Raw genomic sequence first — 24,961 nt, 5'->3', positions numbered from 1 at the left:
GATTATACTTGTGTGGTCTGTTTCTGGGCTTACCATTCTGCTTAATTGATCTATTTGTCTTTTCGTTGACCGGTACCACACTGTCTTGATTACTGTAGCTTTATAATAAGTCTTGAAGTCAGATAGTGTCATTCTTACAACTCTGTTTTCCTTCAATATTGAGTTGGCTGTTCGGGGTCTTTTACCTCTCCATATAAACTTTAACATTAGTTTATCAACATCCATAAAATAACTTGCTGGAATTTTGTTTGGGATTGCATTGAATCTGTAGATCACACTGGGAAGAATTGAAACTTGACAATATTGAGTCTTCCTATTGATGAACATTGGAATTGCTCTCTCTTTCTCTCTACTTAGTTCTTTGATTTCTCATCAGAGTTTTGTGATTTTTCTTATATAGATCTTGTACATAATTTATTAGATTTATACCTAAGTATTTCATTTTTGGGGGTGCTAATGTATGAAGATGGTATTGTGTTTTTAATTTCAAGTAACAGTTGATTGTTGGTGTATATAGGAAAGCAGTTGGCTTTTGTATATTAACTTTGTATCCTGGAAACTTGCTGGAATTGTTTATTACTTTCAGGTTTTCTACATAGACAGTCATGTCATTTGGGAACAAAGACAGTTACACATCTTCCTTCCTAATCTGTAAACCTTTTATTTCCTTGTTTTGGCTAATTGAATTAACTAGGACTTTCAGTGCAATTTAGAAAAGGTGTGGTAATAGGTGACATCCTTGCCTTGTTCCTAATCGTAGCTAGAAAGCTTCTAGTTTCTTATGATTAAGTATGATGTTATCTGTAGGTTTTTGGTGAATGTTCTCTGTCATGTCAAGGAAATTCCCCTCTATGCTTAGTTTGCTGAGAGTTTTTATCATGAATGGGTGTTAGATTTTCTCAAATGCCTTTTCTGTATCTATTGATATGATCATGTACTTTTTCTTGTTTAGCTTCTTGATGTGATTAATTGACTTTCAATGTTGAACCAGCCCTGCATACCCAAAATGAATCTTATTTGGTCATGGTTTGTAATTCTTTTCATACATTGCTACATTCAATTTGCAGATATTTTGTTGAGGATTTTTGCATCTGCATTCATGAGAGATATTGATGTATAGTTTTACTGTAATTTCTTTTTCTGGTTTTGGCATTGGGGTAATGCTGGCTTTATGGAATAAGTCAGGAAGTATTTCTTTGGCTTCAGTCTTCTGGAAGAGATTGTAGAGAATGTTTTAGTTTCATCCTTCAGTGTTTGGTAGAATTCACCATGCACCCATTGTGGCATGATACTTTCTATTTTGGAAGATTATTAATTATTGATTCATTTTCTTTAATAGATATAGGCCTATTCAGATTGTCTACTTCTTGTGTGTCTTATCAGATTATATCTTTCAAGAAATTGGTTCATTTCATCTAGATTATCAAATTTGTGGGCACAGAGTTATGCATAGTATTCCTTTATTATCTTTTTAATGTCCACAGGATCTATAGTGATGTCCTGTCTTTCATTTCTGATATTAGTAATTTGTATCTTCTTTTTTATTTTTATTTTGTCTGGCTAGAGACTTGTTGATTTTAATGTTTTTTTCAGAACTAGCTTTAGGTTTTGTTGCTTTTCTCTATTGATTTCCTGTAATAGATTTCACTGATTTCTGCTCTAACTTTATTATTTCTTTCCTTCTGTTTACTTTGGATTTAATTTGCTCTTCTTGTTTCTAGTTTCCTAAGATAGAACTTAGATGACTGATTTTAGATTTTTCTTCTTCTCTATGAATTCAGCGCTATAAAATTCCCTCTAAGCACTGCTTTTGCTGAATCCTACAAATGTTAAGCTGTATTTTCATTTTCATTTAATTAAAAATATTTGAAAATTTCTTTTGAGATTTTTGTCTTTGATCCATGTATTACTTAGAAGTGTGTTGTTTAATCTCTGAGTATTTGGGGATTTTCCAGCTATCTTTCTGTAATTGATTTTTAGTTTAATTTTATTGTGGTCTGGGACATGCATTATATGATTTCTGTTCTTCTAAATACATTAAAGTGTATTTTATAGCCCAGAATGTGGTCTGTCTTGATGAACAAGATGTCTTTTTCATTGTACTGAATTGAAGAGTCTTAGATTAATGACGATATTTTAAAATAATTCTGTTTTCTGTCCATGGTAGGTACTGAGCACTTTATCTTCAACTTATTTCATGATTTGTTCTAATGGTGAAAAGTTTTCATCTTAGTGCTCTGTTCCTACATGTGCCAACCCTGGTCTCAGAATGAGTGGCGTCTGTGGAAAATCTAGGCTGTCTTCATAAAATGCATATGCATATTAGTGAAAGTATTCTACATCATGAATCTGCAAGTGATTTTTGAAAAATATTGGCTGAAGTAACATATCACATCTGGAATTTTTTTAAATGGGGAGACATTTCTCAGGGATTTATAACTAATAAATTTACCTTATACTTTTAAGATGTGACAATTTTTTTTTTTCTATCTCCTTTAGTTTTGTCAGCCTGGAGGGTGGCAGCTGTCCAGAGAGAGGAAGCAGCCAACGTTTTTTGTGGTGGTCCTGACAGATATTGACTCAGATCGACATTACTGCTCGTGCCTAACCTTTTATGAGGCAGAGATCAATCTTCAGGTACAGCAACTTTTCTAGCCAAATTATAGCCAAAGAGACACCATTTAGGAATCTTTTTATTATGCCATATTTGTTTTTGTTAGAATAGCAAGTTTGAGTTCTATGAGCTACTTTAAAATGACTGAGGTACTATATTGTTGAAGAAGAGAGCAAGAAGGTAAAGTTATTGTCCAGGTTTAATTGTTCTTCTTTAAAATATTGTTCATAATCTGCATACTTCTAAGAATCGCATCTCTGCAAATTGGTTTATTAGGAAGATTTGTGTCCTCTCATGATGAACCTGTGGTTTTTCCCTTTCAGTCTTTCTTCTGAGGTTTCTTTCACAGAATATAGAGCATTTAATCAGAATGTTTATAAATCACTTATCACAATGCTTGATATTATTTTTTAAGTGCTGAAGTAACTGTTAACTCATTATTATTAGTGGTGGTAGTATCAAAATGATGGGACTGACATTAATAGGCTAGAACTATAGAAATTAAAAATACTGGGTCTTTCAGAGAATTAGCTGGGGTTCTCTCAGTTTCAAACAACTGGATCTACTGTCTCTAATTTATTCAGAAAAGGATTTATGAGAAAGTATTGGGTAGTTTATGTAATTTCATGGGTAAGGGGTGAGCAGGGAACCAGTTCTGTTTACTAGGAACTGCCTAGCTTGGGGCTGTTCATGCTTTTTCAACCTTTTATTACTATGATGTTGGGTACCAGACAATACAGCCTTCACAATAATCACACTAAAAAAATCCGTTCTCCCATGTGTAGCCACTGTCACACATTGGTGACTTCTGCTTTAAGTGTCATATGGGTTGTTTCCTTGTGTCAGATTGCATGCAGATCCCCCCCAAAGGAATCAGAAAAACTTTGTTGTTGTTGTTATTTGTTTGTTTGTTTTGCTTTCAAGGCCCTATAGTATGAGAAGGAAACTATAAAACAGTTTGCAAGATGTTGAGTGAGCCAATTGCATTATCATCTGCTATGCTTTCTGCTACATACAGATGAATGAGTATCACCACCAGGGAAAAGGATTGGCTTGCTTTCTGAAATGACCTCACAAAGGAGCATTTGTTATTTTTGTTATTTTAATTAAATGCCAAGATCTGAATTTTCTGGATGCAGAAATTTCATTTTTCAGTACAAGAGGAGACAAACCACCTCTCATGGTACAGACTCACATTATCCAAGTTCATTAGACTGATGTATTAAAACCAGCATGCTAGCTTTTTAATTTACAGTGATAAGTTAAAAGGTTATATAGAACAAAATATACATTATCTATATTATCAGCACATTTTCTCCTTGTTGTCAGATCTTTGTGGGAAGCCGTATCAAAATCAGAAGCATTTTGATTGTGGAATCAAACTAAGGAATATTTGATGTCAAATATTTAACACCTGCCAGATTAACACAGCCCATTGTTTATACAGTTGACCCTTGAACAACATGGGCTTGAACTGCACGGGTCCACTTATACACAGATCTTTTTCAGTAACTATATACTACAGTACTGCATGATCCATAGTTGGTTGAATACGTGGATGCAGAGGGCCAACCGTAAAGTTAATATGTGGATTTTCGACTGCACAGTGGGGTCGGCGCCCCTAAACCCTGCATTGTTCGGGGCCAACTGTTTTTGAAATTAGGGCTTATGTTGTCAATTCAGACAGAGAACTTAGATGTCTATGATTCTAGTCATTTCTGTCCTGATTAGTGTTCGGGTGGATGTTGCCAACAAATAGCCAATCGAATTCCCATTTTGGTCAATTCAGTCTAAATAAGAATGTTCTCTTGTTGAGAGCCTTGCTGTCTTTTTCAGGTAACCTTTCATTTCTCTGTTGATCTTTTGAACATAAGTCAGTGCTGAGAAGGCAGTATTTTCTTTTATTTCCATATTCTTGAGGGTACCTCTTTACAACACCCTAGAATTATCTAATGAAACTGTGATTATTTGGGTTCTTTTTCTTCTCTCCATCATTACCAACCCCTTACCCCCCAAATAAACTCACAGAAAAGTAATACATTAAGACAATGTAGGGGGTTCCAGTCCAAGATGGTGACATAGGAAGCTTCTGAACTCACTCCTATGGACACACTGAATCCACAGCTACACATGGAGAAATTTCTCCTGAAAGAAATCCAGAAACTAGCTGAGCAATTCCTATATAGCAGGCAAACGAGAACATACCCACACTGAAGTGAGTAGAAAAGGCTGAGATGCAGTCTCACCATAAATGTCCCCTGGCAGAGAGACGTGCAATTGAGAAGCAACTTACAACTTCCAGCTCCTCCCCTGAGGTGCGAAGGGTTTGGACCCTGCATCTAGCCCCCATCTTTTTAGACTTCCACTTGAGGTAAGGACCCAAAAACACCTAGCTCTGAAAAACAATGGGGCTTTTATTCATGAGACCCACCGGACTATAACAAGCAAAGAGTTCTTAATGGGTTTTCAAGGATTTGCTGTGGCTCAGCACGGAGGAAGCAGGGAGAAACACCCATCTCTCAGTCTGCCTGAAAAAATCCTGTTTGCCTACTTTTTTTTTTTTTTTTTTTACGGTACGCGGGCCTCTCACTGTTGTGGCCTCTCCCGTTGCGGAGCACAGGCTCCGGACGCGCAGGCTCAGCAGCCATGGCTCACAGGGCCCAGCCGCTCCATGGCATGTGGGATCTTCCCGGATCGGGGCACGAACCCGTGTCCCCTGCATCGGCAGGCAGACTCTCAACCACTGCGCCACCAGGGAAGCCACGTGTTTGCATACTTTAAAAGCTACTGCCTGAGGGTCAGGTTTCTAACTTAGCACACATCTAGGAGCTAATTTTGATTCTCTTTGGAGACCAGGGATCTGGCAGGTGCCATCTCTGTTCCCTCTCTAGCCTGCTCCCGCTCACTGGTTTCTTCTTGGAAAGAGCTTGTGCACATGTCTGGCGCCCCAGATTTTGCAGCTGCTTCCCAAGGGACACACCCTTTTAAACCTTTGACTCTGTGGCCAACAGGACTTGAGCTCCCAGGTCCCACAGGATTGTAGCAAACGAAGTTCTTAACTGGCTATCCCCCAAGGCTCAGCACAGAGGGAGCAGACAGTAACACCCATCTCCCAGTCTCCACTGAAAGATACATATTTGCATACATTAAAAGCTGCTACCTGAAGGTCTGGCTTCCAATCCACCTGAATCTAGGTGCTGACTATGATCCTTCCCTTTGGAACACTATCAGGTATTGGTATACCCTCAACTATGGTGAGCACTAAGAATAAAGTAGGCTGCTTGGACCATCATAAAGATTTGAGAGACAACCAAGAGCTAGGGCAGGTTTGAATAATAAGGTTCATCTCCTACAAGAGGCCACTCCTTCAGGACTAGGAGAGGTAGATGTTTTAAATAATGCATAGAAACCAACACAGAGAGTCAAGGAAAATGAAGAAATAGGAATATGTTCTAAATGAAAGAACAAGGTAAAACCTCAGAGAAAGACCTTAATGAAGTGGAGATAAGTGATTTACCTGATAAAGATTTTAAAATAATGGTCATAAAGATGCTAAGCTCAGGAGAAGAATGGATGAGCAAAGTAAGAATTTCAACAAAGAAATAGAAAGTGTAAGAAAGTACCAAATAGAAGTCACAGAGCTGAAGAGTATAATAAGTGAACTGAAGAATACAATAGAGGGGTTCAATAGCACGCTACATGACACAGGAGAGAGGATCAGTTTACATGAGGACAGGACAGTGGAAATCATCTAATTAAAACAGAAAAATGAAAAAAATGGAAAAGAATAAAGATAGCTTAAGGGACTTATGAGATAACATCAAGCAAACCAGCATTCGCATGGTAGGGGTCCCAGGAGGAGAAGAGAAAGAGAAAGGGGCAGAAAACTTACAAGAAGAAATAATGGCTGAAAACTTTCCTAACCTGGGGAAAGAAACAGATATTCAGATCCAGGAAGCCCAGAGAGTTCCAAATAAGATGATCCCAAAGAGACCAACACCAAGACACATTATAATTAAAGTGTCAAAAGTTAAAGACAAAGAGAGAATCTTAAAACAGCAAGAGAAAAATAACTGGTTCTTAAAAGGGAACCCTGATAAGACGATGATCAGAATTTTCAGCAGAAGCTTTGCAGGCCAGAGAAGAGTAGCAAGATTTATTCAGAGTGCTGAGAGAAAAAAAAGTGTCCATTAAGAATATTCCACCTGGGGCTTCCCTGGTGGCGCAGTGGTTGAGAGTCCGCCTGCCGATGCAGGGGACACGGGTTCGTACCCTGGTCTGGGAAGATCCCACATGGTGCAGAGCAGCTGGGCCCGTGAGCCATGGCCACTGAGCCTGTGCATCCGGAGCCTGTGCTCCGCAACGGGAGAGGCCACAACAGTGAGAGGCCCGCGTACCATAAAAAAAAAGAATATTCCACCTGGCAAGTTGTCCTTCAGAGTCGAAGAAGAGAAGAAAGAGTTTTGCAGACAAGCAAAAGCTAAAGAAGCTAATCACCACTAGACTGGCTTTACAGGAAATGTTAAAGGGACTTCTTTAAGCTGAAATGAAAAGGTGCTAATTAGTAACAGGAAAACATATGAAAGTATAAATCTCACTTGTAATGGTAAATATATACTAAAATAAAGATAAAGAATTTGAAACAGCAAGGAAACAACAAATTGACAGTAGTAAATACATAATTAATTTAAATGTAAAATGACTAAATTTTCCAATCCAAAGATGTAGAGTGTCTGAATAGATTAAAAAAAACAAAAAGACCTAGAACAAAACTCACTTCAGCTTTAAGGACACACATTGACTGAAAATGAAGGGTAGAAAAAGATACTTCACGCAAATGGAAATCAAAAGAAAGCTAGGGTAGCTATACTTAATATAAGACAAAATGACTTTAAACTAAAAACTGTAATAAGAGACAAGGATAGTCATTGTATAATGATAAAGTAGTCAACTCATCAAGAGAGTATAACACTTGTAAATATTTATGCATCTATTATCAGAGCACCTAAACATATAAAGCAAATCTGAAGGTAAAAATTGATAGCAATACAATAATAGTAGAAGACTTAAGGACCCCACATTTAACAATGGATAGATCATCCGGACAGAAAATCAATACAGAAAACTGGATTTAAACAGTATGTGAGACCAGGTGGACCTAACAGACGTATATAGAATCTTCTATGCAACAGCAGCTGAATAAACATACTTCTCAAGCACATGTGGGACATTCTTCAGGATAGGTAATGTGTTAGGCCACAAAACAAGTCAATAAATTTAAGAAGATTGAAATCATATCAAGCTTCTTTTCCAGCCACAAAAGTATAGTACTAGAAATCAATTACAAGAAGAGAACTGGAAAATTTACAAATATGTGGAGGTTAAACAACATTCTATTGAATGGATCAAAGAATAAACTTAAAGGAATAAAAAAAATACCTTAAGACAAATGAAAATGCAAATACAGCATACCAGAATTTATTGGCTAAAGCAAAAGCAGATATAAGGGGGAAATTTATAGCAGTTAACACCTACATTAAGAAAAGAGTAAAATCTCAAATAAGCAACTTAAGTTTATACCTGAAGGAGCTAGAAGAAGAACAAACTAAGCCCAAAATTAATAGAATGAAGGAAATAACAAATATCAGAGTGGAAATAAATGAAACAGAGTAAAAAGACAATAGAAAAAAACCAGTGAAACAAAGAGTTGTGTTTTTTTTTGGAAAGGTAAATCGACAAACCCTTAGCTATACTCAGCAGGATAAAAAGGGAAAGGACTCAAATAAAATTAGAAATGAAAGAGGAAATGTTAGATTTGATACCACAAAAATACAAAGACTCATAAGACTACTATGAAAAAACACACACCAACAAATTGGACAACCTAGAAGAAATGAATAAATTCCTACTAACATACAACCTACCAAGTCTGAATTATGAAGAAATATAAAATATGAACAGAACAATAGTAGTAAAGATATTAAATTGGTAATCAAAAACATCCTACCAAGGAAAAATCGAGGACCAGATGGCTTTACTTGTCAATTCTGCTACACATTTAAAGAAGAATTAATAACAATCCTTCTCAAATTCTTCCCCCACCAAAAAAAGAGAAGAGGAGGAAACACCTTCAAACTCATTTTACAAGGCCAGCATTACACTGATACCAAAGACAGACATGGGCACTACAAGAAAAGGAAACTACAGGCCCTGATGAACATAGATGCAAAAATTCTCAACAAAATAAAGGCAAACCAAATTCAGCAATACATTAAGAGGATCATACACCATGATCAAGTGGGATTTATTCCTGGATGCAGGGTTCAACATATGCAGATCAATGAATGTGATCCACCACATTAACAAAATAAAAGGATGAAATTCATATGATCTTCTTAATTGATGCAAAGAAATCTGTCAGAATTCAACATCCATTCATGATAAAACTCTCAACAAACTGCGTATAGAGTGAACATACTTAAGCATCATAAAAGCCCTTTATGACAAGTCCACAGCTAACATCATACTCAGTGGTGAAAAGCTGAAAGTTTTTCCTCTAAGATCCAGTACTAGTCAAGAATGCCCATTCTTGCTACTGTTATTCAACATAGTATTGGATGTCCTGGCTAAAAGAATTTGTCAAGAAAAAGAAATATAAGCCATTCAAATCAGAAAGGAAGAAATAAAACTGTCTCTATTTGTTGATGACATGATATTACATATAAAAAATCCTAAAGACTACAAAAAAACTGTTAGCACTAACAAAGGAATTCTGTAAAGTCGCAGGATACAAAATTGATAAACAAAAATCAATTGAGTTCCTATACACTAACAACAAATCATCAGGAAGAAAAATTAAGAATATAGTCCTATTTGTAATTGCATGAAAAAGAATAAATACCTGGGTATAACTTTACCAAGGAGGTAAAAGATCTGTATCCTGAAAACTGTAAGACATTAATGAAATAAATTGAAGAAGACACATATAAATGGAAAGATACCCCATGCTAATGGATTGGAAGACATAATAATGTTGAAATGTCCATACAGCTCTAAGAAATTTACAGATATGGTGCAGTCCCTATCGAAAGTTCAGTGGCATATTTCACAGAAATAAAGAATCCTAAAATTCATATGGAACCACAAAATACTCTGAATAGCCAAAGTATTCTTGAGAAAGGAGGTTAAAGGTGGAGTCACACTTCCTAATATCAAAGTGTATTACAAAATTTTATTAATCAAACCGTATGGTATTGGCATAACAACAGACATGTAGATCAATAAAACAGAATACAGAGCCCAGAAATAAACCCATGTGTATATAGTCAATTAATTTGCAACAAAGGAGCCAAGGATATACAGTGGCAAAAAGATAGTCAATTTGATAAATGGTGTTTGGAAAATTGGACAGCTATATGCAAAAACAAACAAACAAAAAACCAGGATCCCTATCTTATGCCATACACAACAATAAATTCAAAATGGATTAAAGATTTGAATGTAAGGCCTGAAACTGAGTAAGTTCTAAAAGAAAACTTAAGGGATGAGCTCCTTAACAAAGGTCTTGCCAATGACTTTCGGCAAAAATAAGTGGGACTGCATGAAACTAAAAGCCTTCTGCACAGCAAAGGAAACTATCAACAAAATCAAAAAGCAACCTGCTGAATGGGAGAAAATATTTGCAAACCACATATCTGTTAAGAGGTTAATATCCAAAATATATAAAGAACTCATGCAACTCAATAGCAAAAAACCAAACCATCCAATTTTTAAATGGGAAAGGACTTGAATAGACATTTTCCCGAAGAAGTCATACAACAGGTACATAAAAAGATGCTCAACATCACTAATCATCAGGGAAATGGAAATCAGCACCGTAATGAGATATCACCTCATACCTGTTAGAATGGCAGTTTTCAAAAAGATAAGAGGTAACAAGTGTAGTCAAGGCTGTAGGTAGAAGGGAACCCTTGTGAACTGTTGGTGGAAATGTGAATTGGTGCAACCACTATGGAAAATGGTATGGAGGTTCTTAAAAAAATTAAAAATAGAACTGCCTTATCCAGTAATCCCACTTCTGGGTATGTATCCAAAGGAAATGAAAACAGGGTATCGAAGAGTTATTTGCACTTCCATGTTCATTGCAGCATTATTCACAATAGCCAAGATATGGCAACAAGTTAAGTGTCCATCAGTAGTTGAATGGATAAGGATGTTTTATATACATGCATAATACATATGCACAACAGATATATATTTCATACACACAATGGAACATTCAGTCATAAGAAAGAAGGAAATCCTACTGTTTATAACAACATGGATGGTTATGCTAAGTGAAATAAGGCAGAGGGTGACAAATACTGTATGGTATCATTTATATGTAGAATCTTAACAACAAAAAAGGTTAAACTCAAGAGAAATAGAGAGTGGAATGGTGGTCACCAGGGGCTGAAGCTTTCAAGAAATAGGGAGAGGTTGGTAAAAGAATACAGAGTTTCAGCCATAAGATTAGTAAGGTCTGAGGATCTCTAGTAAAACATGATGACTACAGTTGATAGCACTGTATTGTATGATTGAAATTTACTAAGAGTGTAGATCTTAAATGTTTTCATCTCCCCCCCACACACAAAAAAAGTATCTAAGGTGATGGATGTATTAAATAACTGGATGGAGGATACCTTTAACAGTGTATCCATATGTCATATCACCACTCTAAATATCTTAAAATGTTGTCAATTATACCTCTATAAACCTGATTAAAAAAAAGACAGTTTAGCAGGTGTAAAGAGATTCTAGGAAGCCCAATTAAACTTAACAGAAATCAATACAGGATGACATTATAGCAGGCATTTTTGGAGCGGTTCTAGGAATTCTTGGATATTTTTCAAACTTTTCATTTGGAAATAATTTCAAACTTACAGAAAAGTTACAAGAATATTGCAAACATCTATATACCCGTTACCTATGTTTGCCCATTTAAAATATTTTGTCCCATTTCTTTATTATCATAGATATTAATTCTCTTTAATAGACCCCTCTCCTTCCCTTACTCCCTCTTTCTCCTTACACACACACACACACACACACACACACACACACACACAGAAAGTTTTTTCAGAACAATTTGAGACAAATTTGTGTGCATCATTTCCCTTTGCCCTAAAGTCTTCAGTGTACGTTTCATAGGAATAAGTATTTTCTTATGTAAACATAGTATGGTTATCAATATCAGAAAATCAATATCAATATTATACCTTTATCTCATCTACCATCCATTCAATTTTGTCATTTGACCTAATGCTCTTTGTGCTCCGCCCCCCCTTTTGGTCTTCCAGTACAGGATGTAATTTAAAATTCTGTATTGCATTTAATTATCTTTTGTCTGTCTTCATCTGGAATAGTTGCTCAGCCTTTGACATTTTCAAATAATGCAGGTCCCAATGCCCCTTTTAAATAGAATGCTTAATATTTTTTGTTTTTCTGATGTCTCTCACTTTAGATTCAGGTTATACATCAGTAATTGGATTACTACCAACATTTGGAATACTAAGTGTATGTCCTACTAAGGGCACACATCTGGAAGTACACAATGTCTGTCTGCTACCCACCTGCCTTACTGATGCTGTTCTTTTTGAGTACCTAGTCTGGTGATTGTCAGATTATCTCCATTGTATAGTTGCTATTTTTTTTTCTTTGCTTGCAACTAATAAGCCATGACTGATAAGATACTTTAAGACTATGCAAATACTCTACTACTCATTAATTATCCCCCCTGCCAGATTCAGCATTTAGTGATGATTCTTGCCTGTGCCAATTTTTATTATGATGGTTGCAAAATGATTATTTTCCAACTATGCACACTCTCTACCTGTACCTTTACCAGTCAGCAGTTGACATTTTACGTTTTCTGTCTTGTCTATCTATGTGAGTTATAGATTCATGTATTCCAGTTTCTTTTTCTTCAGTAGTATATAATTAATGGTTTTTACTGTTTTAATGCACAGATTGTCCAAGATTTGACCAGTGGGCAACCCTTCAGAGTGGTTCCTGTGTTCTCTTGACAAGCCCCATCAGGGTTTTTTTTTTAGCATTTTTAAACTTTCTTGCATAACAAGCTGATCCAGGATCATCTTTTTCTATCCCTTCCTCAGCCTTGAAATCAGCCAATTCTCCAAGGAGCCCTGGCTCATTTGAGTATGGAATAATATTAAAAACCAAGATTAGGGGCTTCCCTGGTGGTGCAGTGGTTGAGAGTCCGCCTGCCAATGCAGGGGACATGGGTTTGTGCCCCGGTCCGGAAGATCCCACCTGCCACGGAGCGGCTAGGCCCGTGAGCCATGGCCGCTGAGCCTGCGCGTCTGGAGCCTGTGCTCCACAACGGGAGAGGCCACAACAGTGAGAGGCCCGCGTACCGCAAAAAAACAAAACAAAACAAAACAAAAACAAAAAACAAGATTAGGGTTCTTGTATATTTGGAATCAATGTTTCAAAATTATTTTTCTTTTTAGCTCAGATATTTTCCTATTTGCCATTTTAACTGGACCAAAACATTGTAATTTATTTAGTATTTACAGTCACCTTACAGAAAGTTAGTGTCTGCTTCATATGAGTTTTTTAAGATTCTGAAAATGTAAATAAGTTATAAGAGTTCTGGCTCCTATATAAGTTCGCTTAGGTAGTAGATGCTAGCCAGAATTATGTAACAGCTTTTCTGTATGAAGAACAGAGAGATAATATCTTCTGGAATTGGTCCAAAAATTGGTAAAAATAATGAGGTAATATTTGAAAAAGATAATATTAAAGCCCAGATGATGTTCCTTTCTAGGTCATCATTAATGTTGTTCCCATTTTCGATGTGAACAGTTAATTATGTACTTTAAAAAAAATGTGTTTTTCCATGCCGCGGAGCAACTGGGCCCGTGAGCCACAGCTACTGAGCCTGCGCGTCTGGAGCCTGTGCTCCGCAACAAGAGAGGCCGCGATAGTGAGAGGCCCGCGCGCCACAATGAAGAGTGGCCCCCGCTCGCCACAACTAGAGAAAGCCCTCGCACAGAAACGAAGACCCAACACAGACATAAATTAATTAATTTTTTTTTTTTTTTTTTTTTTTTTTGCGGTACGCGGACCTCTCACTGTTGTGGCCTCTCCCGTTGCCGAGCACAGGGTCCGGACGCGCAGGCTCAGCGGCCGTGGCTCACGGGCCCAGCCGCTCCGCGGCATGTGGGATCCTCCCAGACCGGGGCACGAACCCGTGTCCCCTGCATCGGCCGGCGGACTCTCAACCACTGCGCCACCAGGGAAGCCCTAAAAATATTTTTTAAAAATGTGTTTTTCTTTTATTTTTGGATCATATCATCAATTGAAAAATAGATCTTTTAATTCTCATTTTGTGTGAATTACTTCATACCAAATATACTATGGCACATTATTTGGAAGCCTAAAGAAGAGGAACTTAGGGATACAAACTATCCAAAGTATAATTGTGCAACTTTAAAAATGTTGGCTCTTATCTCTCTAAGATACAGTAACACTGTCAAAAATCACAAGCATTAAACTTTTGATAACATATTCCCGGAATTATCCAACTAGGCAATGTGATTATAAAATTTTTTAAGTAATCAGTAAAATATGATAGATGTGACGTTGCTTTATATGACTTACCTTAAAAAATGATAGACCTGTCTAAATTTTTTATTTAGTTGTATCACTTTGGAGTCTTTTAATGTGTTTGTAAACGTGTTTATGAACCAATAATGATGCAGTTCAGACTAAAGACATTTTGGTATGTTAGCAAACGAAATGTGATCAAAGAAAAGGGGTGAAATGAATGAATGTACTTCGGAATAACATTGACATATAGTAGGTGCACAATGAAGGTTTTATTTTCATTTTTTTATTATGGATATTCTGAAACAAATAGAAAATTTAAGTGAGTAGTATAATAAATCCCATTACACTTGACCCAGCTTTAAAAATTATCAGCATTTTGTCAATCTTTTAAAATCTAAATCCTTGATTTTTTTTTTTTTTTTTTTTTTTTTTTAGGGAGAGACATTTAAAAGCAAACCCCAGATACCATATTTCACCTGCAAATATTTTAGTATGTATCTCTAACTGGTAAAATCTTCTTTAGATTACCAATCTGCCATTATAATTTTTAACAAAATTAATTACAATTTTGAATAACCCCTTAATATTATCTAATATCCAACTTACATATTTTTAAATTAAAAAAATTGTCTCAAAAATGTCTTGGTTTATTCAAACAAGTTCCACACATTGTATTTGGTTGATATTTCTTAACTTCTTTCTGTAACAGTCCCTCTTCTGGGGGTGTTAGAAGAACTGGGTCATTTGTCCTATGGAATGCTCTATATTCTGGATTTGGCTGATTAATTCTCCATGTTATTTTTTAACTTGTACCTCTACTCTCTATAGTTTCCATAAAGTAATATTTAGATCTAGAGGCTTAATTGGATTCACGTTCAATTTTTAAAGCAAAAATTGCACTGTACTTCCTATTGTGTTACATCAAGATGAACTTATTTTCTGGTTGTTCTCCTTTTAGTAATTTATGATTGATTTGTGGGTTTGGGGTAGTGCCAGCCTTTGACTTAATCGTTTGGGATCTATTGATGATCATTGCCTAAATACATTATTTCAGTAGGAATTACAAAAGATAATTTCCTCATACTATTATTCCTGCTGCATTTATTGACTGAAATTCAACTATTAAAAAGAACTTTCATTGACCACAGTTTGATAGAGAAGACAGTTGTTTCTCCTTATTTTTAAAAATTTTCAAAATAGTAGATTGGTACCCTAGCAATCTTCAGTAGTGACCAATTAAAAAATTATCATATGAACTCATGGATTTTTGTGTATTTGTTGAGTTTCATTCAGCTGCGATTTTTATTTATTTTGATTCTGTTAGTCTTTGACAGATTCTTTACTTTTTGACTAAGATGAATAGTCTTATTTTGTACATTTTTCTGGCCCAAATATAGAATGTCATTTCTCCAGGGAGTCCTGGTTTCCTTTACTAGAAAATAGTATTTAATAAGTTCTTGATTGTATAAATGAATTATGAACACTGGTATGATGCTTAGTACAGTGTCTGGCATGTAGAATATATGTTACAGTTATTGTTTTCTTTTATATTCTCATATTAATTAGCCTAGAACTGTGGTTCTTAAAGTGCGGTCCCTGGATCAGCAGTATCAGTATCACTGGGGAATTTCTTAGAAATGTAAATTCTCAGACCTGAATCAGAAATTTTACGGGTGAGACCCAAAAATCTATTTTAGCAAGCCCTCAGTGATTTTGTTGCACACTGAAGTGTGAGAACCACTGGTCCAAAGTAGAAGTTCCTAACTCATCTGGTGCAAATGGGCCACAGGCATGCTGAATATTTTCTTAGGGCAGCTGTAAAGCACCCTAGCTCCCAGCAGTCTTGTCCATTTTCTAATCTTTTCAAATCTTATTTTACTTTATGAAATGTGAGAATTAATGAAACAGATGTTAAGTATAATAATATATTTATGAAATAAACATTGTATTAACCTAGCCTCCTAAGGATATAGAACACAGGAATATATACATATTTCAGTTTTGTACATTTTCTGTCCCAAAATAGCTTGTGACAGCCTTTCTCAGCATGTGTTCTATAGGGCACTAGGTCCTCTTGATGCTCTGTAATAAAGAGGGTTTCAGTGGTCCAGTAAGTTGGAGAAATAATTTATATTATATCTCCTTTGCTTGGCATTGTAGAAATAATATTTGCATATCAAAGTCTGAAAAATCCTGCAGTAAAGAAACCTTTTTAACTTGGCTTTAACTTACTGTTTCCAAAATGTTTTGATTAGATCTTTTTGGCTAAGCAGTATCTGTTAGCTTCCAGCAGAAAACACTTTGGAAAATGCTGCCTTATGAGTATATATTTTTTTTAAAATTACGGACTATGCACCACTTAAAATTACGGAGCTTTCTGGGTGAATGTATAGTAACCCTACAAATGAATTTGTCCTACCTTTGGAATACTGTAGCACACAGGAGCTGCTGAAGGGGGAAATATCAGGATATTCTCTTTGCTAGAGGTAAACTGGATTCTGAGCTGAAGACTAGTGGCCTGATTTGTCTGAAGCCTTGTTATCCTAAAATTTGTATGTTTCATGTAGTCATTATTTTCCAGACCAATGCAAGGATAAACTAGGTTTTGTCATATAGACGTGTCAACATGATTAAGGGATTATTTGGCAAGAAATGAAGAAGTTTGCTGGGGGAACTGTAGACCTTACAGAATTTTGCAACTACTTAAAACTTATTTCCAATTTTGGAAAATCTTAAAGTCCTTAAATTGCTTAACTGAGGCAACTCTATATAATGGTACACTGTAATAAATTACTTACTTTTCAAAAAGGAAATGCAGAACTGCAAGTTTTTTACTTGCATAATTCCTTTCATCCTCCTTTTAAAATGAGTGTTTAACAAAATTTTGTAGGGAGAGTTAGTATGAAACAGTGTTGTTGAAAATGAACTTAGCACAGATGATATTGGGTGCAACTAGTCTTTTCAAGATAGAATAGACAGGAATCAAGCATCAGGAGTACAACAGAGATGAGACTGAAGTATTTGACCTGAGTGATAGGATAAGCTTCTTAAAGATTGTGCCTATCTGCTATATGGAGTCATTCCATAAAGTCAGTATTCTAATAATTTTTAGCATTTTGATCTTAGGATATATTTAAAAGGCAATAGTACTTTAAGGAAAGATTGCTATGGTGGGTACTAATATATCCCATATTATTGAAGCATGAAGACTATGAGAGCTACATCGAATGTAAACTACATAGAAGCTGGGAATCCCACTAGCAGATGTGGTCCGTAGTAACAATAGGTAGAAAAAATATCAATAAATGGGCAAGTTGTGGCATGTGCTTATGATACGTATAAGGGATAAGGTCACATTACAAGTCAGTGTGAGGCAGTTCAGTAAACAGTATTTAAGGTAAATTTGTATCTTTAATGGGACCTACTAAAACCAAGGAATAATCTTAGCTTAGAAGAAGGCTTGTAAATACTGTTCAATGAGATAAAATATGTGAAAATGTTTTATACTATAAAATGTTAAATTTCCAATCATTATTACAATATCTATTACATTTGTGTCCTGTGTTTTTGATTTCCTGCTTATTGTTAAGTTTCTCACATCTTTTCGACATGTGAAAATCTGTCATTGTAAAATGCAAAACAAAGTTAGTATCACTACATAGTTATTACACAAAAGGTATTCTAGCAGCTATAAAGAAGAGGCCCTATTCCCTTACATGATATATTACTTATAGAAAAATTTAACCAAAACCACGTCATTACTATCTCCTGGAATAAGCCTTATTATAAACAAGAATTTTTTTTTTAATCACAGCAGTACATTTTGGTTTGAAAAAAGGAATATGAACTTTCTCTAAACTTGGGACATTGTATTCTTACAGGAGAGCTATTGGAATTAAGAATAACAGCATCTTATGATTTATAGCACATTTACAAAGTAAAGGTCAAAGTCTATAATAAAAAGTGATGTAAAGACTATGGCTGAGTCCCTTTGCTGTGCACCTGAAGCTATCACACCATTGTTAATTAGCTATACTCCAGTATAAAATAAAAAGTTAAAAAGAGATGTAAAGAAAAATGGAATTGGGCTTCCCTGGTGGTGCAATAAGAATCTGCCTGCCAGTGCAGGGGACACAGGTTGAAGCCCTGGTCTGGGAAGATCCCACATGCCACGGAGCAACTAAGCCCGTGCGCCGCAACTACTGATCCTGCACTCTAGAGCCTGCAAGCCACTACTGAGCCTGCCTGCCACAACTACTGAGCCTGCGCACCTAGACCCCGTGCTCTGCAACAAGGGAAGCCACCTCAATGAGAAGCCTGCACACTGCAATGAAGAGTAGCCCCTGCTCGCGGCAACTAGAGAAAGCCCTCACTCAGCAATGAAGACCCGAAGCAGCCAAAAATAAAGAAAAAAAGAAAAAAAATTTTTTTTAATTAAAAAAAAAGAAAAATGGAATTGTTTTTATTTAATATTGATTAACATTTTATTGGACCTTTTTTCTTTCTTGTTAATAATTATTCCAGTTAGTGAATGTTTAATAAAAGGATAGCTTTAAGAAATGACCAAGGCATTCTATTTTATGTTTAGGTTAATGCAGGTTAATGGTCATTTATATGAAATGGTTATGCACTTACTCAAGCTGACTTCTCACGGTACTCTAGGGCATGTATCACAATCTCATAAAATTGTGGATAGCTTTATCTCTTTCAGGAATTTCAGTCATTCTTTTGTCCTGAAAGGACAAAATTTGTTAGTAATCCGTAAAGAATATGATTCATTAAGTGTGGAAATCTTTGGTAAATTCATATTCATCACATTTTTATTATTTCTAAGAATTCCAGGAACCACCCAACCTAATTTTAGCTTTTGCTTTGTAACAAATGAAAATCTTTCAAGAGCATATGGATCTTATCACACATAATAAAAAGTAAACAGATATTTCCCTTTGGATATGTGCATTCCATAGACATCTAATACTTGGTTATATTTCACTGTATAGAAACTATACGGGCTCCAAAGGAGACAGAAATACAGTTCTTGGCCTGAACAAGTAGGGGGAAAAAGCTTCCCTTGGTAAAATACCCAGAAAACTATTCTAAGAATATTCATTCCTGCATGAATGCAGTGAACAAATATTAAGTAAGTATCAACTGTGTGGCCAGCTCTTGGTTTAGTAACCGGGAAATTACCAGTGAACAAAACAGAAATCCTGGTCTTTGTGGAGCACATTCTAGTGGAGGAGATAAACAAACCAGAAAACAAAGATAAGTGAAATACATAATATGTTGTCATGCCGTGGAGAAAAATAAAATATATTTTATTTTTATTAAGGAAGGGGATATAGGGAGTGTTAGGGCATTGCAGTTTCAAGTAGGGTGCCAACAAAGGCTTAACAGAGCAGAAGTTTACTTGAATGAAGACCCAAGGGAGATGAGGGAATTATTTATTGTATCTGTTCCAGGCAAAGGAATAACAAAGTTCTTGAGACCCTTATGTGGGAGCATGCCCAGCATGTTTGAGGAGCAGCAAGGAAGCGAAGTGGGGCTAAAGAAGAACAGCGGAGACTAAAGGAAGCTGTTAAAATAACCCAGACAAGTGATGATAGTGACTCACAGTACTGTGGTAGCAGTGGAGGTGGTAAGAAATCAGGACTGCTGACAGTTTGGATACGGGTTATGAAAGAGAGGGGAATCAGGATTTTTGATTTGCTAAATGGGAGGATAGAATTTCCATTAACTGAGATAGGGAATACTGCAGGAAGAGTAGAGTTTGGGAAGAAAGATTGGAGCTGTATTTTGGACATGTTTGAGATACCTATTAGTCATCTAAGTGGAGAGGTCAAGCAGGCAGTTGGATATGGCATTTTGTGGCATTTGGGAGAGAGGTTTGGCAGGAGAGATAAGTATGAGCAAATGTGTGATATGTTGATGAACTGTGCTAAGAATTAATAGTAGGAGATAAATCAGTAAAGGAAAGGCTTCAGGAAGGAAGATAATTCCTAAGCTGGCCCTTTGATTAATGGAAAAGAAAGAGAAGAGGATTCTAGTTAGGGAAGATGTCCTAGCATCTTAGAATATTATATAGAAATAAGTCTGAATACTACCTTGTTTTTTTTTTCTTTTCACTTGGAACTTTTATAGTGCATCATATAGTATTATGGAACAATAGGTGCACAGGAAATATTTGTTGACTAATGAGAATAATATCTTTCAAAGTTTATTTTATTAACTAGTATTTAATCACTGAACATTTAGGGTTTTAAAAAAATTCTAGATATTTTTATTGTGCTAAAATATGCATAACATAAGCTTTACCATTTCAACCATTTTTAAGTGTACAGTTCAGTGGCACTAGGTACATTCTGAAACTCAGTTTTGTGTATAAAAATATCCTCTGTTTTCAAAAAATCAACATTGTTGCTTCTGAGCAAAAAGAATTTAGAGCTGATTGGGCTTTACTTTTAAGAGCAATGAGTATTCTGCAACATAATCCTAAATGATTATCACTTTTGTTTGAAAGATTGGGAGAAGTCCAAAAAGCAAAAATGAAAAGTAGTGCCTTACTTCTAAAACAGATTTTTTCTTTCCTTGAAAACTGAATTTCCATTAAGTGAGTGTCATTTGTATTTGTAGGGGTCACTAATGAATGTGTCTTACTTACCTTTGATTACTGGTACCTCACACAGAAACCAAATGCTCAAATAAAATTGTGGTATATATCTGGAGCTTAAGGAATTTTCAAAAATGAAATAAGTATGCCCTGTTTCATAATTTCTTTGCCTACTTGCTTCTCAGATTCCTCTCAAAGTATGTTTATTTTTAGTTTTGTAAATTATATTTTGTAATTAATTTTGGATTTTGTAAAGTACATGAAAGTGTGTGGTATGTCTATATTTTGTGAGTTATAAACCTAGGAAATTGTTCGTCTGTTGATTGCAGTGTCTCTTTCTTTAGGGAACAAAGAAAGATGAGATTGAAGGTGAAGTGGAAGTGCCTGGTTTAATTCAGCCTGCAGAAGTGTTTGCTCCCAAAAGCCTGGTGTTGGTATCCAGATTAGATTATCCAGAAATTTTTAGGGTAAAGAACTCATAGTTGTCATTATTGATTTGTATTATTGTATAAATCTATTTTGAGTGAACCACGGTAACAAATTCTTTGTATCTAAAATATCATTAAATTGATTAGGAATTCATCAATAAAATTACTGTGAACAGAAGAAATGTATTTCATGTTGGTTAAACTAAGTACCTGAGTAAGTTAATATGACTATTTAAACTTCTAAGGATGTAGTGTTTGTTTTAAAATAGGTCCCATCTTTACTGACTCCAAAATTTATGAATCCTAAAGAAATCATTTGATTACCTGTATCAAATTTAAAATGCATTAGTAATATAACAACTTAGTGTATTTTTGTTGATCTTCTTTTTAGGAGTCCAGGTTCAAGGAAATAGGATAAGTATTTGTGATTTCAAATAGTTGTGATCATACTGCTATCCATATAGCTTTAAAATATTGTTTACTTTCAGATATTTTATTTTTTTAGATAGTTAGAATTTGCAAATGTGGAAAAAATTTACTTTAGTTATAAATACATTTAAGCTTTGCAAGAAGAGGGCTTATTTTTCTTATTTCAGTTGCAATCTTTAATAATAGTAATGTTGACCATTGTCCAGAGTCACAGATCTTCTTTGGAAGGTATAAACTATACCTTAAAATTTCTCAAGGATTTGGGAAATTGATACATAATTTCTGGAAAACTTTTTCATATTGTTGAGATTATATATATTCTTAGTGTCAAGATTTCAATGACAGTGGCTAACTCCTAACAGATGCTAATTTTTTAGTTATAAGTTTTAATAAACTGAGAGATTCATATGATTACATTTTATCTTCCATTTTACCACCTACCTTCTTCTGAGCTTAAAGTGTTAATCATATCTTGTCTCTATTTTGCTATTCTTTGTAATAATTCACATAAGTTAAGTTTTTCTGTAGAATAAATGTTCTGAATTTATAAGAATCACAAAACAAGATAAAGTTTCTAAGTTTTTATCTTGAAATTTGGAGTTCTGCAAAATAAGTTGAGACAGAAACAGTTTTAAGCCCCACAAATTTGCTAGAGTGATTATCTAAGCACAAACACCTGTTTTACGAATTACGGATTTCTGCTTTTTATAAACTCATCTCAAAAGCTCATTTAGAGCTTCTGGTTCTAGAGGAAAATTTAATAAACTTAATAACATTTGCTGCTTAAAATTTATTCCATGGTCACTGTAGAATCTACTAGGTTCAAAGAGAAATTTTCCTGGAAGCAGATGTCACAACAATTTATTTTTAGTGCTTGCTTTTTCCATGAAATAACTACATGCATCTTTTCTTTTCAGGCTTGCCTGGGTTTGATCTATACTGTATATGTGGACACTCTGAATGTCTCCTTGGAAAGTCTCATTGCAAACCTGTGTGCGTGTCTTGTCCCAGCGGCTGGAGGGTCTCAGGTAAATAGAATAAAAAGGGAGATGAAGAGGGCCTGCTTCTCTTCTCCTCTCCTCCAGTAAATTTAATTTATGAAGAAAAGGAAAGAAAGAATTCTTTAAATATTTTCATTTTAAAAAGGATCTTAGTTTAATTAAGCATTGTCCCTATGGTCTGCCTTCTAGAGACTCAAGATTCCATTCTTAGGTCATAGGGTTAATTTTAACACAGGGTTCACCTTTCACATAGCATAGTTAGAAGTCATATTCTGTGTAACTTGAACTCTACCTTACGCTTTCTTGGAAATACACTTTTTTAAGTTGAACTTCAGATGTGTTCTTTGTACCTTTCTTATTATTCCTCTCTGTGATTACGCCTCATTTTATTAACTTAAAATTTTTTTCAGGGATAAAAATTAGGAGGTAACATTAAGAAAACTTTTAATATAATTCTTTGTAACATTATAACTACTTCTGGATAGATTAATTCATTTCTTCATTTCCCTGGTTAAAAGCAATTATATGTGGTCCTAAAACCATTTTGTATGTTGTGTGTAATCTTTAATAGAATAGCTTGCATTTAAGCTTCAGAAGAGGAGGGCTTATTTTTCTCATTTCAGTTTGCTACCTTTAGTAATGATAATGTTAACCATTGTCCAAAATCACAGATCTTCTTTGGAAAATATAATCTATACCTTAAAATTTCCCAAGGATTTTGTCATAGATTGAGCCCATGAGGACATTAAACTCTTCTACTGAAATAAAACTTTCTCAAAGTGGCATGTTTTTCATCTTCTGTATGTCCTGAAATTTTTATATTCGTCTCTGAAGTAGAAAAATGAGAACTTCAGTTGCTATGACTTAATATTTCTAGAGAACTTTTTTTTTTAAAGGCTCCTTTCCTTAAGTCCTAAAATTGATTAGCTGATCACTTATTTTACTTATTCTTATGTAATATTGAGGAAAAGGACAGCCCTCTAAAAATTACAGTTTTTTATCCTCAGTCTGATAGAGATGTTACTCATAGTAAAAATGGCATCTTTTTCCCGTGCCCTTTGCCTTTTTAGCTGTCTCCTGTCTTTCCTAGCGCCTTTTGGTTACTCTTAAGGTTTTTTTCCTCCTGCACTCTCCTCCCTCATTCTCTTATTTCTGCTACAAGGGCATAATATGAAATGTGAGTTTGGTCATGATTGGACCTAAACTTTAAAGCAGCCGAGTTGTTTTATGAGCCTTTATTATGATGGGAATTTTGTTGACATGATTTTATTTTATTTATTTTTTAATTTTAAAAACGTTTTTATTGTAGCTGCTAGAGATTTTTAAATTACATGCATGGTTCATATTACTGTATTTCTTTTGTTTTTCCACTTTTATTGACATATAACTGTCATATAAATGTTAGCTTTAACATTTTACTATTTTTTAGTTAAGTATTATTATCAATGATTTGTGTATCTCATGAAGTATTATTATCAATGATTTGTGTATCTCATGATTACTAAATTTTCACCTTTCAACTACTGAATTTTCTTGTACCATATTCATTTGGACACAAAGTAACTTGAATGTTTTGGGCTGCATTATTGCCCTTCACATCTGTTAATTGGATCTTACATGGTCATCATCTGCTTTAAATTTGAACTTCAAAGGGATTTTTTTATCTTAAGAAAATATCTGAAAAGAAATCATTTGTGGTGTGTGTGTGTGTTTTCCGCCCATTCTGCAGAAGCTGTTTTCCTTGGGTGCAGGAGATAGACAGCTGATCCAGACTCCCTTGCATGATAGTCTTCCTGTCACAGGCACTAGTGCGGCTCTCCTGTTCCAGCAATTGGGTATGTCTCCTTCTCCCATTTTCAGTGTTCTTATAAAAGCCTATGAAAAAAAGATTTATTTTAAGCCTACATCACCTGACATAAATCAGGAAAATAAAAAGCAAACCATTAGATAACTGATATGTAAACTATATAATTATATGGGTTCTAATCTTAACTAGTATTCATTCTTTTTTAAAATTAACCCAGGCCCCTTTTGCTCTTAAGTCAATTAAGCTTTTAGAAAGTAAACATATTTTCTGTGCTTTAAAAGACGAATAGATAGTATATTTTGTTTTTCCTTAGATGAATTGCTTTTATAGAAACCTTGTCAGATAGAACTAAAAGTCCCATCCTTTTCATCCCACCACCTGTATCAGACTTCAGTTTTCTAGCAATGGCTAGGATGACGTATTAGGGGGAGGACACTAGAAAGTGCCCTCTGTACATTG

The 24,961-nt window shown here is 35.1% G+C and overlaps 1 protein-coding gene across 4 annotated transcripts in view; it reads left to right on the top strand.

The window, feature by feature from the left end:
- Positions 1-24,961, top strand: part of SBF2 (SET binding factor 2) — a 458,044-nt gene that overhangs the window by 202,958 nt on the left and 230,125 nt on the right. For all 4 annotated transcript variants that reach the window (XM_082659346.1, XM_082659345.1, XM_082659347.1 and 1 more), the window contains exons 3-6: positions 2,500-2,637; positions 21,182-21,304; positions 22,612-22,722; positions 24,425-24,530. In XM_082659346.1, coding sequence (XP_082515472.1) covers positions 2,500-2,637; positions 21,182-21,304; positions 22,612-22,722; positions 24,425-24,530 — 478 coding nt within the window. The remainder of the gene's footprint in view (positions 1-2,499; positions 2,638-21,181; positions 21,305-22,611; positions 22,723-24,424; positions 24,531-24,961) is intronic.

Source organism: Grampus griseus, assembly GCF_964374135.1.
Source record: "Grampus griseus genome assembly, chromosome: 8".
Taxonomy (NCBI): domain Eukaryota; kingdom Metazoa; phylum Chordata; class Mammalia; order Artiodactyla; family Delphinidae; genus Grampus; species Grampus griseus.
The sequence above is the reverse complement of the archived record's forward strand: the minus strand, read 5'-3'. Positions and strand labels throughout refer to the sequence as shown.